The 19,379-nt window shown below is 44.7% G+C and overlaps 1 protein-coding gene across 3 annotated transcripts in view; it reads left to right on the plus strand.

Moving 5' to 3' along the window:
* Nucleotides 1-19,379, plus strand: part of PITPNC1 (phosphatidylinositol transfer protein cytoplasmic 1) — a 135,142-nt gene that overhangs the window by 97,486 nt on the left and 18,277 nt on the right. For all 3 annotated transcript variants that reach the window (XM_081181531.1, XM_081181532.1, XM_081181530.1), the window contains 2 exons: nucleotides 7,252-7,347; nucleotides 15,274-15,429. In XM_081181531.1, the coding sequence (XP_081037657.1) occupies nucleotides 7,252-7,347; nucleotides 15,274-15,429 (252 nt within the window). The remainder of the gene's footprint in view (nucleotides 1-7,251; nucleotides 7,348-15,273; nucleotides 15,430-19,379) is intronic.

Consider the following 19,379-nt stretch of genomic DNA (forward strand, 5'->3'; position numbering starts at 1 on the left):
ACTAGAGTCTGTTTTGTTTCGGGACAGATTGCAGAATGATAGTTCCCCACTTACTTGCTTTTGCCAAAAATTCAGCAAGGCGTGCAGGGAATTTAGGCTGTTGTCAGTTTAGGAAATTCAGGTACTGTATCATTTTAAGCAGCACTGTCTGAAGCATGCGCCAGTCTTTATGATAGACAAGTTTGGGCTCACTGTAAAAACAGCCATTAAGCAGATAGAATAACTGAGATTCCACTTTAAATGAAGCCCCATGGCATCCTAACAGAACACTATTTCCAGTGGAGCTTCATATAAATATAAGAAAATTCAATGAATAGACCATGTTGTAATTAGACGGAAGCAAAATGTATATTTGATTTTGAGGGTAATGATATGCAGTGAGGTGTATTCATAAGCAAGCTAAGTAAATTCATTGCTGCAGAAAACAGGTGCAGTGGGGTTCTAAATCCATAAAGTATTAATGGCTAATTTAGTGTGATTACACAAATTATAATGGTTGGTTAGACTCCTATCAGAAGGCATTGCTTTCTCGCATATGAAATAACTTGTTCCCACAAAATAACCCAAATTCCTAAACCTGCTATATTTGCATAAATCAGCATGTTTTTCAGGCATTTTCCCAGGGATGGGATAACTGCTTTTAAGCTGATTTATCCCTGTTGTTTTGTCTGCCAGGGTGAGATAGTTATGACATTAAGTTGTTGTTTTATATTGTTTTGTTTTCACTTTTTGTACGCCTTGAATCTTTTCTAGAAACAGGCATTTAAGAAATTAGGTGGTGGTGTTTTTTAAAAAGCAAAATTTGCATTTAGTTGGCCAAGTTAGAAACATCAGAAAGCTGAAGCTTTGCAGTGGAAATGCTGACACAAGGGATTGTCAGCTGCTTCTATATTGCTGAATGCAAGCCAACAATAGTTCAGGGTTAATGCCCGTTCGCAAAGATTGGAATCACAAGTTGGAGCTTACTGGCCTCTTGCCATAATATTTCTCTAGTTCTTGTTTCTTGCAAAGCAGAGGGGAAAGCATTAGCACCGCATGCATTGCACAGAGGATACAGTAACCTGCCTCAAAAAAGACTTAGGTTTTAGTTTTAAAGCTTATGTAAACATTACTGCCTTCCTGATGTTCTCCTACTAAGCATGGTTGGTTGCCCAGTAGCAAGGCCCTTGTGAATTTCCATGGCTGCATTCTGCATTTCAGAGAAGATCACAGCCAGTTAACCAGCAACTGCGAAGAGACCAGTGCTTAGACTTGCAACCTCTCCTGTATACATTTGCTTGGAAATGAGTTCTGCTGGTTTCAGTTAGACTAGCTCCTAAATAAGTGTGCTTAGGGTTGCCTTAGAAGCTAAAATAATATTTCTTTGGAAAATATAGAATTTTAAACAATATTTTTACTTCTAAAGACTCTAGTTCGATGCACAGTTTATAGTTGCCTTTAGTGTTGATCTTTAAGCATTGTATTAGTAGTGATATGCCTGGGTTAGCTAGCGAAAAGGTTACTTTGTAGTTTAGTACATACTTTTTTAAAAAAGAAAATTGTTATGTAAATTATTTGTTTGTTATGTAAATTATTCATGCTTATGCCTGAATCACTTGTAAATCCCACTTTGTCAAAGGCAAAAAGTTTTTCACATTGCTATTAATTGCTGGGTTTTTGTCCCCTCCCCCCCACTTTTTCCCACTGTTTAGTATGTTGTTGCACTACGGTGATAATTCAGTGCTGAACAACAAGGATTGTGACAAAGTCTGTGGTTAAGATGCCTTGTTATGAGCTTTGCTATTTTATCATGTTTCCAATTGCCTACTTTTGAGTGCAACAATCCTGGATTGTGATCCCCACAGATGTAAGGGAAAAAGCATGGATAAATATCAGTATACGTCAAGGCGGGATTTGGGAGGACAGGAATAACACAAGTTATCAGCAAAGTTAACTCTTTATTCAAAGAAACAAAACAGCCCTGGCCTAGTGAGCACAGCAACTCTTCCCAGCTAGTCTTGTCCCAAGGAGGACGGAAGTTCCCTGCCTTCCCACAGCTCCCCAAGTCTCCTCCTCCCTGGGTTCTTCCCAAGCAACCTGAGATTTCTTTACCTCATCTGTCTTTGCTGCGCCCTCTTCCCACCTCTGCAGCTTCTGGGAGACCAGAGGGGAGAGGAGCTGGTCACAGCAGGAAGGAGAGACTCCATGGCTTCTTCAGCAGCCTGCCTCATCTCTGTCCCTTGATTCCTCCCCCCCTCCTCTCCAACCTCCGCGGCTGCCTCTGGTTCTGGACTGCTCTCTGTTGCAATTTCTTCCCGCTCACTAAACCCTGTTTCCTCTTCTGACACCTCCTTCTCCCAGTCTTCTCCCTCTGACCACTCATCATCATCCCACCACCAATCCCCTGGCTCTGAGCCTTCTTCCCCAGCTGGTGCCTCCCAACACTCCTTTTACATCCAGCATGATAGTATATCTACTAATAGTGTTTAAAATTCATGTAATTGATGTAATGCTAAGCTATAATTTGGCATTACTAGAATGAGCCACTGTGATCCTCCCTCCTCCTTCTTTCTCTTCCAGTGTAGCATGAGAAGGGGCTTAGAAGCTTTGGCTTCTGTTCTGCAGCCTAGCATGTTGTCCAAGTTCAGACAAATTGTATACAGTGGTACCTCGTGTTACGAACTTAATTCGTTCCGGAGGTCCATTCTTAACCTGAAACCGTTCTTAACCAGACTGGTGACTGGGAGTGGCCGCCAAGACCATATAACACCAGTCTTCATTGGCTCCCAGTACGTTTCCGAGCACAATTCAAAGTTGGTGCTGACCTTTAAAGCCCTAAACGGCCTCGGTCCTGTATACCTGAAGGAGCGTCTCTACCCCCATTGTTCAGCCTGGACACTGAGGTCCAGCGCCGAGGGCCTTTCGGCAGTTCCCTCGCTGCGAGAAGTGAGGTTACAGGGAACCAGGCAGAGGGCCTTCTCGGTAGTGGCGCCTGCCTTGTGGAACGCCCTCCCAGCAGATGTCAAGGCAATAAACAACTATTTTACTTTTAAAAGACAACTGAAGGCGGCCCTGTTTAGGGAAGTTTTTAATGTCTGATGCTGTATTGTTTTTAATATTCAGTTGGAAGCCGCCCAGAGTGGCTGGGGAAACCCAGCCAGATGGGCGGGGTATAAAAAATAAATTATTATTATTATATTATATAACCTGAGGCACACTTTCGCTAACGGGGCCTGCTGCTGCTGCTGTGCCACCGGCGCACGATTTCCATTCTCATCCTGGGGCAAAGTTCTCAACCCGAGGTACTACTTCCGGGTTAGCAGAGTTTGTAACCCAAAGTGTTTGTAACCCGAAATGTTTATAACCTGGGGTACCACTGTATAGTGTAATCCCGTTCGCACATAACACCATGTAAACATGCAGGTTCCTAGAACAAAAGTCATGGCTGCAGTGCCTGGTGGAGCTGCGCTGCCCATGGTTTGGCTTAGCATTACATGCAAACTGGGTCACCGTAAGTTTGGATGAAAATTTTAATTCAACACAGATTTTGCATCGCTGGTGTGGTGTGACATGTGAAAGTAGCCCTTGAAAAGATGTTTCCCAGTTCCCGTTGACAAATATAGAGTACTTTTAAGGTATTCCATTTGAAGAAGCAGCATAGCAGCCTTCACAGGATTCTGCCTCTGAGGGAGAGTTCTTCCATTATAGCCTTCAAAATACGTTTGCTTTTAGTACTGTACCTATCGATCAGTAAAGTACTTTGAATCCATCTGTCAAGCTAATATGGCACAAAGTGTAAAAGAGCACTCATCTTGCATTATGTTATCAGAGCTATTAAAAAAATATATCTTCTTTTAGAAGCACTGCTGTCCTGTTTACTGAATTTTGCTAGAGGTACAGTGGTACCTCGGGTTACATACACTTCAGGTTACATACGCTTCAGGTTACAGACTCCGCTAACCCAGAAATAGTACCTCAGGTTAAGAACTTTGCTTCAGGATGAGAACAGAAATCGTGCAGCAGCGACGCAGCGGCAGCAGGAGGCCCCATTAGCTAAAATAGTGCTTCAGGTTAAGAACAGTTTCAGGTTAAGAACGGACCTCCAGAACGAATTAAGTACTTAACCTGAGGTACCACTGTATTTGCAATTGGCTGGGTGTTTAGATCTGGTGCTAGTTCTCCTTGTCAGCTGTGACCTATGGAAGCAAAATTCAGGCACCCTATCATCTTAAATAGCACTGTCTGAAGCAGGCACTAGTGTTTATGATAGACAAGTTTGGGCTCATTGTAGAATTAAGCAGATAAAATAATTAAGATTCCACTTTAAACGAAATTCCCATAGGTTCTTATCAAAACAGGATTTTGTGGAGCTGTGTCTCTAACTGAACCACACCTGACATCACATGATATTGAGGTGGGGCAAATGGGCATGGTTTCGGAAAAATGGTCTCTCAGGCCAGATGCAGAGGCCTGGTGTGCCCTGTTTATATAATTATAATTATTATTTATTTATATCCCGCCCATCTGGCTGGGCTTCCCCAGCCCTCTGGGTGGCTTCCAAAAAAATATTAAAATACTGTAATACATCAAACATTGAAAGCTTCCCTAAACAGGGCTGCCTTCAGATGTCTTCTAAAAGTCTGGTAGTTGTTGTTCTCTTTGACATCTGGTGGGAGGGCGTTCCACAGGGTGGTTGCCATTACCGAGAAGGCCCTCTGCCTGGTTCCCTGCAACCTCAGTTCTTGCAGTGAGGGAACTGCCAGAAGGCCCTCGGTGCTGGACCTCAGTGTCCAGGTAGAACGATGGGGGTGGAGACACTCCTTTAGCATGAAAGCAGGAGAATCCCACTCTTAATTTAAACCATAGTTTAAACTTTCAATGAGAATTTTGGTGTGAAATGACAATCCTTGGTTTGGTCATAATATATTGCTTCCAAAACCTGAAACCTCCCTAATTTCTTCTTGATATCATAATATTTATTAGGCCTTTCTACAATCCCTGCATTGTTAGGAACACAAAATGTTCTTGCCATTTGCTTCCTGCTCCTTGCCAATATAGAGACACAGATTGAGAGCCTTATGTTTCTTTCCATCGGCTTTAATCACTTAAAAAAACACCAACTTAAATATCCACAGCCTGATTGCAAAACCAATCAAATTATCTCCCTTGCAGGCTTCAAGAGAATTCTAGGGTATTTGGCTAGAGGAAGTACCAGGAGAATTAGCCCTAAAAAGAAATAAATCTTGTACACTAATGGCTCCTTATTTTTGAACTAATGAGAAATTTAGAGGGATTAAACTTCCATCTGTGATACAGTGCAAGAACGAAGTATGGATGAATTAAGGTTCAGGCACTCAAATAATGAGTCATTCTGATTTTAGGTTCTAGTTGAAAGAGGTTGGGGGGGATGGAAAATAACCTCTTAATTTAACAATGGATAGGAGAGTAGGGGCAACCTAGTGGCTGAAACATTGACCTGCAAGTCAACAAAACCTTGGTTCATATCTAGGTCCTTTGCAGCCTGGCTATTGTTATGTGCAACGGGGAAATCAGGCCTGTGCAAAGTGCATGTTACTCTTCTAGTATAACAGGGATGTCCAGCTTACAAGAGACTGTGATCTACTCCCACTGGCAGTGATCTACCCATTGGATTGACAAAAAGTTGTTGAGCTTTTTTTAGGAAGCCAGGACACCCCATGACCCATGACCGACCGACCAGTACATCGTGATTGAACATCCCTGTAGTATAACATCTGTGTGACTTTTTGAATCTAATAGTTTGAGGGAGGTGGTGTCACCGCCCTTTGCTAAGGGGAGTGTGTGTGTGTGTGTGTGTGTGTGTGTGTGTGTGTGTGTGTGGCCTGGTTCACATATCACACAAAATCATTGTTTTAAAACCAACTATGGTTTAATGTGAATGAGCACTGTGCTGGTGCATGCTGCTCCAAAAGTTTTTGGAGTGCTCCTCCCCTGCTCCTGCTGCACCGCAGAAAATGCAAGCCAGAGTCTGGCTGGGCATGTCATCCAAAAGCAGGCTCATGGTTTGTTTCCTCCAAACAAACAACAAGTGGTAACGGAGGTTTGTTCTTGACTTACCATTTATGGAAACAAACCACAACCAGACTTCATCCACAGCATTACAGTAAATTTTGACCAGTGTGCACCATCACAAGTGTGATGGAGAAAGCAAGAGGTGAGCTGACTAAAAACACCTTGGTGGCACAAGACGTCTCTCTGATGATGTGATATTATTATTATTATTATTATTATTATTATTATTATTATTATTAAGACATCTGAAGGCAGCCCTGTTTAGGGAAGCTTTAAATCTTAGATGAATCATTGTATTTTAATATTCTGCTGGAAGCTGCCCAGAGTGGCTGGGGATACCCAGCTAGATGGGCGGGGTATATATATATATATATATATATATATATATATATATATATATATATATATAAAATTATTATTATAAACAGTGAGTCTGCTGGCCTTGTAGGAATGCTTTAAGCGAGACTCTACCCATAAATTTATACATACAACAAATTCACAAATGAGCCATATTACGACAGGTCAAGTCTCCAGCTTTCCCTCCTCCAAAGGAAGCCAAACCCAGCAGCACTGCCCCTAGAACTTCTTAATAACTTATTAATAAAGCGCTGAGCAAAGAACAGTATGTTTTAAAAATCGGGATTTCTATGTATTTTTGCAACAACTGAGATCATAGAATCATAGAGTTGGAAGAGACCACAAGGGCCATCGAGTCCAACCCCCTGCCAAGCAGGAAACACCATCAGAGCACTCCTGACAGATGTTAGGAGCAAGGTACCAAAGGAGACACAGGGAGCTACTGTGGGCAGCGGGCCTGTCACCAGTGGGAAAGAGCTGTTGTGTCTCCGAGCAGTTAGGCCACACTGCTCGTATGATGTTTCCAAACTATCAATTGCAAGAAGAACTGGAAGAATTATTATAATTTTTTTTGGTAACATATTGCTCATTTCTATCATTATTACAATAAAAACTGAAGAACTGGAAAGCCTTCTGATGTTGTGAAAAGAAATGTCTCAGAGTTTTGTTCCATATTTTGAGAATATTGCTTGTAGTTGGTGCCAGCCTGTAACTATGAGATATTGCCAAGAACATCCTCTTCTGTTTTTGGAACCAGCGCCTTTGTTCCTTAAGACAAGCTGTTGCCGGTTCATAACATTCATGATTAAGTTTAGACTACATGCCCATCAGAACACTGAAGCGTGTTTGTTTTACATCTTGCAGATATTTGATAATGAAGCCAAAGATCTTGAGAGAGAAGTCTGCTTTATTGATATTGCCTGCGACGAAATTCCTGAGCGCTATTACAAAGAATCAGAGGTAGGTAAAGGACTTAATGCTCTTGAGCAGTGTAGATTTGCATTGTGCAGAAAGCCCATTCAAACATCCATACTGCTCTGGGATAAATAGTCTCCACCAAGTATAGCTTGGTTATCTCTTCTGATCCTACCAAGTGATAAGAAGAATTTTTCCACCCACCAAGTGCTGATTAACTGTATTTCACTTTCTTTTCCTCCTCCCTTTTCACACCTTTTTCCTTATGTTTGTCATGACTTTTATAATATAAGTCTGCAAGCAGGGATTGTCTTAAATATTAAGCTTAAGCTGCTGTAAGGGCCTTTTTGGCTAAGGCAGTGTTTCCCAACCGGTGTTCCGCGGCACACTAGTGTGCCGTGAGACGTCGGCTGGTGTGCCGTGGGAGGGAGGCGGGCGAGTCGGGCGGTGAGAGGCGGCGGCGGCGAGGATCCACGTCGAGCCGGGGGCGGCTCCGCGGTGGTGGTGCCGAGCGGCGGGGCAGCGCGTGCAAAAGGGAGGAGCGCGAGACAGCGGAGGAGGAGGAGGCCGGCATGTCCGGGCAGCAGCAGCAACAACAACAGCAGCAGCAACTCCCGCCGCCGCCCCCTCCTCCGCCCGCTATTGCCGCCACCACCACAACAGCCGCCGCCGCCTCAGCTGCCGCCGTCCCTCAGTCCCTCGCTCTGCTGCCTCCTCCCCCCCCACCCCAAAGCTTGGAGGTTCCCCGGCAAGGGGGAGGGAAAAAAAATAAAAACTTTCACTTTCGTGCGTCCCTCCTGGCGTGACGCTGCGCGCTGACGTCACGGGGCTGTAATGGTGGTGTGCCGCGAGATTTTTTTCATTAAACAGGTGTGCCGTTGCCCAAAAAAGGTTGGGAAACACTGGGCTAAGGAGCTGAGTTAAAATGCTTTGCGTAAACATGTGCTGGAATGACTTAGCTGCATACAGTGGTACCTCTGGTTACGTACTTAATTCGTTCCAGAGGTTCGTTCTTAACCTGAAACTGTTCTTAACCTGAAGCACCACTTTAGCTAATGGGGCTTCTCGCTGCTGCCGCGCCGTTGTCGTGCGATTTCTGTTCTCATCCTGAAGCAAAGTTCTTAATCTGAGGTACTACTTCTGGGTTAGCGGAGTCTGTAACCTGAAGCGTATGTAACCTGAAGCGTATGTAACCCAAGGTACCACTGTATTGTTTTGACTTTACTCAATACTTTTCTTGTTGCATGGCAATGACACCTCCAGGGAATTTGCATAGAATTAATATGCCTTCATATTTCTAATAAAACACTATTAAATTGAGTGACAAGATACGATTTTGCAGCATACAAAATCCAATATATCTTGGCAGCAAATAGGCCCTATTTGTCATAGCTCATGGGCAAAGTTATTCAATTATCTACATGAGAATTTACAACATCAATAACATTTATTACACTGCAGCAACACATCTTATGACTAACTGCTATTATCATTATGGAGTTGACAAAAGGCTAAATCTAAACATTTTATGTTGACTTTCTATATGTTAACACAATGATATAATGCTAAAACCATATATGATACTAAATGCTGAAGGCAACAGTTGTGACCTGTTTTAAGGGCTGTAGACCAGAAACAACATGGGCGATGAGCTGAAAAGGGTGCCCTCATCCTCCATCTTTGGCAAAAAGTTTGGAGGGCAATTATTATCATTCCCAGTTGGACTGGGTGATAAGCTACATGAAGACCAAAGACCCTAGCCTTTATTCTGATTTGAAGAATACACCTTTATGAAGTGTTTTGAAACAGTCCCTAAAATGTTAACAGTTGGGTAGCTAGTATTGGCATACTTTTTGAATATTGAAGCTCTGAAACAGAATCAGAAGCCCTCCCATTTTCCCAGAGGTTGCCTCTCCCGCAGTGGAAGGGGTGAAAAAAACTCTCCATTCTTTTTTGAGAGTCCCAGTTGGAGTTTGGTCTGAAAGAAGACACCATGCAACTGTGTCTCTTTGGAAATCACTGGGCCTAAGAGTAAGGAGTGCAACAGTGCATCCACAGGGCATTGGGGGGGGGGGGCGGATCACCTACAGTGGCAAAATATATTGTGTTGGCCCTGTAAAGCACAGATATTGAATTGGAACCAACTAGAGGGCTGGATACAGAGCTGACCTATCCTTGAAGGACCATTTTGACCTGTGTGGGACCATCCACCTGACATCATGACATCAGGTGACTCAAGCTATGACTGCAAATGAAGAATATTGCTTTTCCATCCTTCCTTGAACTCAAGCTAGAGTTGCAAACAAGAAATCTTGAGGGTGGATAAAATGCTCCCATTTACTGCCAAAGAACTGTTGCAGCACTAAAGTCAGAAACAACCCTGTACCTGCTGCCTTTTAAAGATCAGCCAGAGGCTTATCTTGGATCATAGTTATTGTTAGGAGAGCTTGCAGCTTTGGTGAGTTAAATCAAAAATATCATTTTGGAGTTCAAAGGCTTTATTCATGCAAGCTTTCTGTTGGCAGGATGAAAGAGAATAGCAAACATCTTGTCTCAACATGTTGGGAGAGAAGAAACAAAATGGCTCAGCTTTTAAGGGTAGAGTTAACTTAGACAAAACAGTGCCCTCATGTGATTTAAACATGCATTAACTATACAAATTTAATAAATAAAAATATTAATAACTAGAAGCTCAAAGTAAGTAAATGTATTTGCTTTTCTCCAATAGTACTTTGGGTGCTTAGCACTAACACCCCTTATCTCTTATCTTAGCACTTAAAGCAGAGGGGTCAGATCAGTACTCCAAGCCTCTCTATTTGGCCCTCAGAACTCCTCCTCTGTAGCACATGCTCCTCAGCCACATAACCTCTCCCCAGGCCACATCCCTACCTTACCCTACTATGTACCCTCCTTGAGTATTTTTGCATTGTGGGACCTCAGCACCAAAATCAAAGAGACCAGAGAGGAGTAGGCATTCATCTCTGCTGTAGAGCTAAGCACCACAGCACTAATATTAACTTAGCCTATTACTATGAAGGAAAACTTAGTGAATTTTATTTCTATATTCTCTACAAATGGACAGTCCACAAAACATCTGCCCCTTAAGTTCAAGGGCACACATAATTTGCAGGCACAGGTCCAGGGGGGGGGGAGACCTCCTTCACTTACTTTCTGGACTATGAACCTTTGAAATTATTGTTGTTGTTGTTGTTTAGTCGTTTAGTCGTGTCCGACTCTTCGTGACCCCATGGACCAGAGCACGCCAGGCACTCCTGTCTTCCACTGCCTGCTGCAGTTTGGTCAGACTCATGTTTGTAGCTTCGAGAACACTGTCCAACCATCTCGTCCTCTGTCTTCCCCTTCTTCTTGTGCCCTCCATCTTTCCCAACATCAGGGTCTTTTCCAGGGAGTCTTCTCTTCTCATGAGGTGGCCAAAGTATTGGAGCCTCAGCTTCACCTTTGAAATAGTAATATATAAAATACCAATGTTCATGAAATAACAATAGTAGATAGATAGATAGATAGATAGATAGATAGATAGATAGATAGATATAGATAAACACACACAAAGAGAGAGAGAGAGAAGAAAGGGCATTCTTCCCCCACCCCCCAGGAAAGTCTTAAGAGACTGATGGTCCAATATTTCATTCTTGAATAAGCCATAAATCAGGCTGTAAAAAAGAAATACCTTTTTAGGATGTGTCAAAATCAGTGTGTATCTCATTTAATCTAGATTATAAGATATCAGCTAAGCGTGCTTGGCACATGCATGACAAAAGATATTGTCTCATTGCTGCTAATTAGAAGAAGTCTGCTGGAACTCACAGAGGCAGGTTCTTTTTAGATGCCTGCTGTTTTATTTGCTTTAGTCTTCAGAGCAAATGTAAATTCGCTTTTTAATAAGAGAATCTTTTTTTTAATTAAAGAAAGTTTTGTGCTCTTTCCGCCCCAGCACAGATGCCTGTTCAGAGCAATGGAGCTCACTCATGCTTAACTGTCACAGGGATGCAGCCAGCATCTGTCTGGTTCAGGAAATAATGGTTCCACTTGCACCATAAAAAGACCTCTTTTATCAGCTTGCTTTAGAATATCCCTCTCCTCCCCTCAGTGCTTCTGTCAGCTCTAATTTATGAGGCAACCTCATTTTGACAGAATAATTTTGCTAGCAAATGGCATAAATTGCTCCATGTTTTCAGTACATTGTAACGCCAAGTGCAGAATGCTTTAAAAATAGCACGTTCGGTATTGAGGGTTAACAAGGCAGAAGTACTGCTGCCCATGCTTGATTTTCTGTTGGGTCCAAAGAAAAATAGGAAGCCAAATGTAATTATTGTCTTCTTCTTTTTTAAGGGGCAGGAGAGATTGTGCCAATTTTCAATCATATTTTCAAAAAGATATGTCCTGAAAACACCGAAGAAAATGTTTTGGATTGGCATAATTGTGAATGCAATGAGCACTTATTTGGAAAATATAAAAGTGTAAATATCTATCTGGTACCATCATTGCAGAAGTACCTGCAACATCAAAAGCAAAGATCTGCAATTCCCTATAATAGTCCTGGTAGTCTATATTTTAGGAGGTTGCTTTATGAAAGGCTGACGCCCATTAAAACCATATTTCTAACTTTGCTCTGAACCCAGTGCATATTATCCATATTTAAAATAGACATTACATACTTTAGACAACTTGTGCTTACACTTAACCTATATTTCAGGTTGTAAATAGAGATGAATTTAAATATATGCTATTTTCTAAACCGGAGTCACAATATTATAGGAAATAAAGCTAAAATTTTCCTCCTAAACTAATTCTCCTTCACTGTATGATTATATATCCCTTCAATTCAGAATCCATACAAGCTCATTTCAATTTAACAACCAAGTTGGTCTTAATAACATTTCTATTCATTAGATTAAGCTCTAGTTGGTTTTTGCTGGGAATGGGGGAATTGTGTGAAGAGCTCTTGTTTTTATTGCCATCTAGAAAATGAATATAGTTCTTCACAGCCCTGTGGTGCTAACGTCACAGTCTCTGAGTCTTGCCAAACTTAACAGGTTTGAGCACTAACTGGAATTTGTTGGTCACTCAGGTGAACAAATTAATTTTAAAATGATTATCAGTAATGGCCATGACTTTAAAAAGTATATGAAGCTTGCTATTAATAGCAGTAGTAGTTGTTACAGCATTGGCCCAAATATAAGCCGTACCCAAATATAAACCACTCCCTTAAAATTCTGCAGGCACTCACACCCGTTCTGTTTTACCATATGTCTGTTTCAGCAGCGATATTATACAGTGGTACCTCGGGTTACATACGCTTCAGGTTACAGCCTCCGCTAACCCAGATATTGTGCTTCAGGTTAAGAACTTTGCTTCAGGATGAGAACAGAAATCGTGCTCTGGTGGCACAGCAGCAGCAGGAGGCCCCATTAGCTAAAGTGGTGCTTCAGGTTAAGAACAGTTTCAGGTTAAGAACGGACCTCCGGAACGAATTAAGTGCTTAACCCGAGGTACCACTGTAAAAGCCAATTTTTGTAAGGTCGCGAATTTAAGCCGCACTATAACTTTTCACGGTCAGAATTTGGGGGGGAAAGTGAGGCTTATATTCAGGCCAATATGGTATTTATATTTAGTATAACTCCTTACAAGCTAGTTTTAAAAAAATAAAAAGCAATAAAAACATTTATATGATGAATAAAAACCATAAAACCATCACATTGCAAAATAACATAGAGCAGCATGGCTAAAGCGTCCTCTTAAAATCATGCCAACACATCCAGTTTAATAACAATTATTAATAATAATCTGGTCCTACACAAAGCTAAAAACTATTATGTGATGGGAACTAAACACTAAACATGTAGATTTTGGTATATGTTCAATATATGAAGAATAACATAACCTCGATCTCATTTCTGGGGTTGCATTGAAACCACAGCAGTGTGGGAAACGGACATTTAACATCATTTTCCCCCTCTCTGGGTGGATCTGTTTTCTGCTTGCCAACTTCCTCTTTCCGTGCCCCTTACTTCTATTTTCTTTCTTGTTTCTTTTGTGGCAGTTGGCTGTACTTCTGGCAATGGAGCAGCTCTGGTTTGTTTGTTTTTTTACTGTTAAACTCTCTGCTTTCTGCATAAACTGAAATCTGAGGCATAACAGCAATACATAGTCAATAAATCACACATCCTGGGTGGGACATGATGATGATGATGATGATTAGCTTCACACATAAGTACTACATTACCTGCACAGATGCACAGTCTAATGGACTCCTTTGGAAGGTGGTGGACTCTCCTTCATTGGAGGTTTTTAAGCAGAGGTTGCATGGCCATGTAAGATGGGTGCTTTACTTGAGATTCCTGCATTCTATGGTTCTGTGAAATGAAGGGAGTAGCAGGGGAGAGGAATTGGCTAATAAGTGTGACATTCCTAGTAGAATGAAAAAGGATTCGACTTCAAAGGCACACAGATGTGGACTGCTGAGATCAAATTCAAACTGGGGGGGGGAACCAGGTTTTCAGTGAGATCAAGCCGCTACAAGGACAAGCCCTTTATTAAATACATTTAAACGATTAAGGTGTTGCCATGTGCACCAGGTTACAGAAGAGTATGGAACTAGGAGAAGTGCTGCAATCAGGAAAGGTCTTAATAATTCTTTTCTCCATAAATGGGTCTCCCACTTTATCCTGTCTATTATTTGTAATGTCCCAGCTCCTGAATGCTAGATTTAATCCCAACATAGGATTAAAGTTGGAAGTCATTCCCACAGACCTCCAGAATAAAACACTGTGCTTTTCTGATTGTTCCGTCAGTGCAAATATTTCACCTTACCAGGTAGAACAAGTCCCCCTTCTTCTCCCCCCATGTGCTGTTCTGGGGGATCTTCTCACTTCCCCTAGAGCCAATTTTGCAGGGAGGAGACTGGGAGAAGCCCTGCTGGGTAAGTGGAAGTCATTGTGCAGGGCTTCTGCTGATGGGACTTGTTGGGTGTCTATACAGTGGTACCTCGGGTTACATACGCTTCAGGTTACAGACTTCACTAACCCATAAATAGTGCCTTGGGTTAAGAACTTTGCTTCAGGATGAGAACAGAAATCGTGCTCTGGCAGCGCGGTGGCAGCAGGAGACCCCATTAGCTAATGAGGTGCTTCAGGTTAAGAACAGTTTGAGATTAAGAATGCACCTCTAGAATGAATTAAGTACTTAACTCGAGGTACCACTGTACACAGCCCAATTATGAATTGGGAGCAAAGCCAAAACTTACTCAAAGCAAAATTAAATCCAATCTGTTGTTTATTGAGCCCAACCTGTTGTGAATGTGGATGGGGTTCCTACTGTACAGTGGTACCTTGGTTCTCGAACAGCTTTGTTGTCGAACAAATTGGCTCCCAAACAGCACAAACCTGGAAATAAGTGTTCCGGTTTGCGAATATTTTTTGGAAGCCGAACATCTGCTTCCGCTTGAGTGCAAGAAGCTTCTGCAGCCAATTGGAAGCCGCGCCTTGGCTTTCGAATGGTTTCAGGAGTCGAACGGACTCCCGGAATTAAAATTAAGTTTGAGAACCAAGGGACCACTGTACTTAAGGGCACATATTCAGCAAAGAGCTTCAAGAACTTAATTCACTTCTGTGGAAAGAAATGTAGAAACCTTAAGTGGTCTTGCACCAGTTAGCAGCTGAGTTGCATATTGGGACATGATAAGAGGAGGTCAGAGTGTGACCAGAGGTGGCACTGGGCACTTCTTGTATATCTCAGGTCACAGGAAACTAGTGCAACTTATTTCCTGGTGCATCGGCTTGGCTTACATTACTGCAGCTGAAACTGGTTACTTGTGACTAGCAGGACAAAGCCCTTTTGAAGTGTGTTACTCTTCTATCCCATTTATCAATAATCTTGTATAATATCCCAGCACAGATACTTTTCCAGCATGGATTCATTACCTCCTAGAGTTCTTTCCTTTCCATTTTGCAGGACCCTAAACACTTCAAATCAGAGAAGACTGGGAGAGGCCTATTAAAAGAAGGCTGGAGAGACACTCAAGAGCCCATCATGTGTTCCTACAAACTGGTGACTGTGAAATTTGAAGTATGGGGACTTCAGACTCGAGTGGAGCAGTTCGTTCACAAGGTGAGTGAAAGACAGTGTCCCAGTCTCTCTTGCCATCCTGTTCTGTACGTGAATATGAACAGAAACAGCAGTGTGTATAAGCTAGGAAGTTGATGTACAGATCTGGTTTCAGTGTTTCCAATTACGAACTCTGTCCATATATTTAGCCAGGGATTTAATGTGTAAAGCATCGCAGATTTTGAAATAGTTTGCATGTCATCAGTTGAAACCAATTTAGTTGCTACAAGATCCTCAAACACCTTCAAAGGAGAACTCTTTTTTTAAAAAAAGCAGTGCAAACAATTACAAGGCATGAAATAATTTGTCAGTTTATTCTAAAGAAAGATAGAACGCTTCTGTTGCAATGAGGACAATTCCCATGCAAATCTGCACTCTTCTTAATTGTATTACAATCCCATTTATCTCAGTGAGACATGTGTGGCTATATCTTGATCTACATGACTACACATAATATGACGTCTATGCATGAGAATCCATTTATAAATCTACCTGTGTATGATGTCCAGAAAAAAGAATGCCAGGAGTCAAAAGGAAATAAGGAGAAAAAAGCAACAACCAGAAGTCAGTGTTAACTATGGGTGTGTTTTGTGTGTGTTTGCTACTATCAATAAACTATAATCTGAAGCCATGGTTTTTTGTTGGCCTATTAACCTTGGTTTGTTTTAACATTGGCTTGATATGTGAACCCACCCAGCATCCTCCCTTAACCATGGTTTGTTTGGCCAGCATAGTCTACACGTTCACCAGGCTATGAAAGCATGAGACAAGGGGGACTTGTAAACATGCAGAGCTTTGGAGAAACAAGCCATCATCTCTATGACAGCTTGTGGTTAACCTGTGGTTTGTTGGACAATCAGTTGTCGTCACCATGATGCTGTGATCATACAGCATTGTGATGGATACAGCCAGCAAGGTGAAATGAGCAGAACGTTAGGCCGGGATCAGGGAGATCCAAGTGCAAATTCCTATTCAGCCGTTAAATTTACTAAATGGCCTTGGGCAAGCCATTATCTCTTTGCATGCTGTCGTGAACATGAACTAGGATAACCCCACTGTCAGAGCTGCTTCAAGATCCTAGCTCACAGAGGATCACGCTAGCCAGCGGTCATTAAGTAAAAGTCTTTATTGAATTACAGTTTCCATTCTCACGCTGCTGTCTGCAACTCTACGTCTACTAGCTAGATCGGCGAGGCTCCGTCTGAGTCTCCGCCCCGTGCGCACCAACTTAATATCCTAGCCTTGCTCCACCTTTTCCTCCTGACTGTCCTCCTCTGGGTCCCTCTACCCCCCGGGGCTTCTTCCTTCCGGGATTCTTCTGACGCTGACCCGGACCCTTCTGCCTCCTTGCGCCGGGCTTTAGGACCTGGTTCCCTTTCGGGGCTGCTCACTGCGCCGCCTTCCTCTGCATTTGAACTTGGCGCGCGCGCCCAACCTTCCACTTTCCTCTTAACCGTTTCTTCGCTCCCCGATGGAGGTGTGGCCACTCCTGACTCCTGCCCTCCCTCCTGTGGTGAGCTGCCAGCGCTTCCCCCCTGGCTCCTTTCCTCTTCCCTGCTTCCTGGCGGTGACGCTGGTCCCGATTTCCAGCTGCTCCCCCCTGAGTCTCCTCTGGCTCTATCTTCCTGGGGTGCCTCCCTAGACTCCCCCCTTGCCCTGGCCACTGGTGCTCCTTTCTGTGAATCCTCTGATTCACTGGAAAGACTGGGAGATCTCGGGTCGTCGTCATCACTCATCCTTTCCTCTGTCTCCTCCCCTTCGCTCTCTGTTTCCTCCCTTGCCCGTGCCTCTGCACCTAAACCCCTGACATCCATCCCCCCCTCGAAGCCCCCCATTCCCCCCTCCCCTCCTTCCGGTGCTGGAGCTGGGGGCTGCTGTTGCAAAGGGACGAACGTCGGATATCGGTCGCTTCCCGTGGCAGGCCTCCATCGGAACTCTTCCGGGTCTTCCTCTCTGCTCTCGTTGACGACAGTCACCTCCTCTTCCATCTCTGTGCCGCCGTGCTCGAAACCAGGGTCGTCCCCGAAAATGTCCATGTCCGTCTCTCCCGCACTTCCTCCAGGCGGCGTTGCTCGGCCGGAACAGTCCAGCCACTTCCTGCGGAACTGCTCCTCCGGCCTATCGTCCCACCAATACGAGGGTTCTGAGACAGATCCCGAGGGTGACCCCTCCGGGGAACGGACGTCTCGTGTTGGTTCCTCGTCCGAGTCGAACCCCCTGAACGTGCTGTCCGAAAGCGTGGGCGTGAAAAGCCAGTCGTCGAAAAAGTCTGCTGGCATAGGTCTATGTGGGAAGAGGGCATGAAACTCGTCTTTGAGCAGAGGTTCGTCTAAAGCGTAGCCCGGCACCCAGCTGTTCGCACTGGCCGGGGTGCCCTCCCTGGCGAGAAAGTATTCTACTCCCTCTTCCCCCCATCTGGAGTCCAAAATCTCCGTGACTTCGTTGATGCGCTCCTCCTGTGCCACTCCCGCGTGCCCCGTTCCTTCTCTGAGCGGACTCGGCGCCGTTCCGGGTTCCTGGAACCTGTGCGGTGCCTTGTAGGGAGTGAGCACCGATCTGTGGAACACTGGATGCATTCTGGAACCCTCCGGAAGCGCCAGCCTGAAAGCCACCGGGTTGACCTGCTCTTCGACTTGGTATGGCCCCAGTTGTTTATGCCCTAGTTTCTTCTTGGCCAACGACCTGGCCGGCACTGCGTGGGCTGCTAACCAGACCCAGTCTCCCACGTGGAGCTCTTCGCCAACCCTTCTGTGTTTGTCCGCTTGTACCTTGTATGCGTGTTTAGCCAGCTCCAGGTGGCGCCGCAGCTGATCGTGGACTTCCTGCAGCTCCGACGCGAACGCATCTGCTGACTGCGGCTCCCCTTCTCCCCTGCATTCCAGTCCCGGGAAGGTTCTAGGGTGCCGCCCGTTGTTGGCGAAGAACGGCGTGACGCCCGTGGATACGTGCTTCGTGTTGTTGTAGGCAAACTCTGCAAGCGGCAGGTAATCCACCCACGTCGCAGGCTGTTGGTTTGCATAACATCTCAGGTACTGCTGCATGATGGCATTGGCTCGCTCCGCTTGCCCGTTGGTCTGCGGGTGTCTCGCCGACGCCAGATTGATCTTGACGTTTAGGAAGCCCATCAGCTTCTGCCAGAAGTTCGAGATGAACTGCCGCCCGCGGTCGGACAGAATAGACCGTGGCAGACCGTGAACCTTGAACACGTGGTCTATGAACAGTTTGGCGGTTTGCTCTGCCGTGGCCACCTTAGCACACGGAATGAAATGCGCCATCTTGGAGAACAGGTCCACAACCACCAACACTGCCGTCTTGCCCCTTGAGCTGGGCAGATCCGTGACAAAGTCCAGAGCCACCCTTTCCCAAGGTTCGACCGGAGTTTGCAGCGGCTCCAACAGTCCAGCCGGCGGTTTGTGCACCGGCTTTGCCCTCTGGCAGGTGTCACACCTCGCCACGTAGTCTGCGACCTCCCCTCTCATTCCAGGCCACCAGAAATCCCTGGCTACTAATTCCACCGTCTTCTCCTTGCCAAAGTGCCCGGCCGTGGGTGCGTCGTGCAGCTGCTGTAGCACCTTGGCTCGAAGTTCGTCACCCGGCACGTAGATGGCCCCTTTACGGATGAGCAATCCATCTCGTAGCTGGAAACCGTCGGCCGCTGCCTTGCCCCCTCGCACCTCTGCCATCTTCGTTTGTGCGAAGGAGTCCCCCTGCAACGCTCGCCGCACCGCCTCTAGGTCCACGGTCGCCGCGGCGCACGCCCACACTGTCGGTGCAAAGATGTGCATGGCGGCCGCTGGTGTTGCGTCCTCCAGATACTGTGGCTTGCGGGAGAGAGCGTCTGCCATGATGTTGGTGTCCCCCGGGACATACTCTATTCGGAAGTCGAAGTCCGCAAAGAACTCAGCCCAACGTATCTGCCTCTGGTTCAGGAACTGTGCCGTGCGCCAGTGCTC

Source organism: Podarcis bocagei (assembly GCF_964188305.1).
Source record: "Podarcis bocagei genome assembly, chromosome: 2".
Taxonomy (NCBI): Eukaryota; Metazoa; Chordata; class Lepidosauria; order Squamata; family Lacertidae; genus Podarcis; species Podarcis bocagei.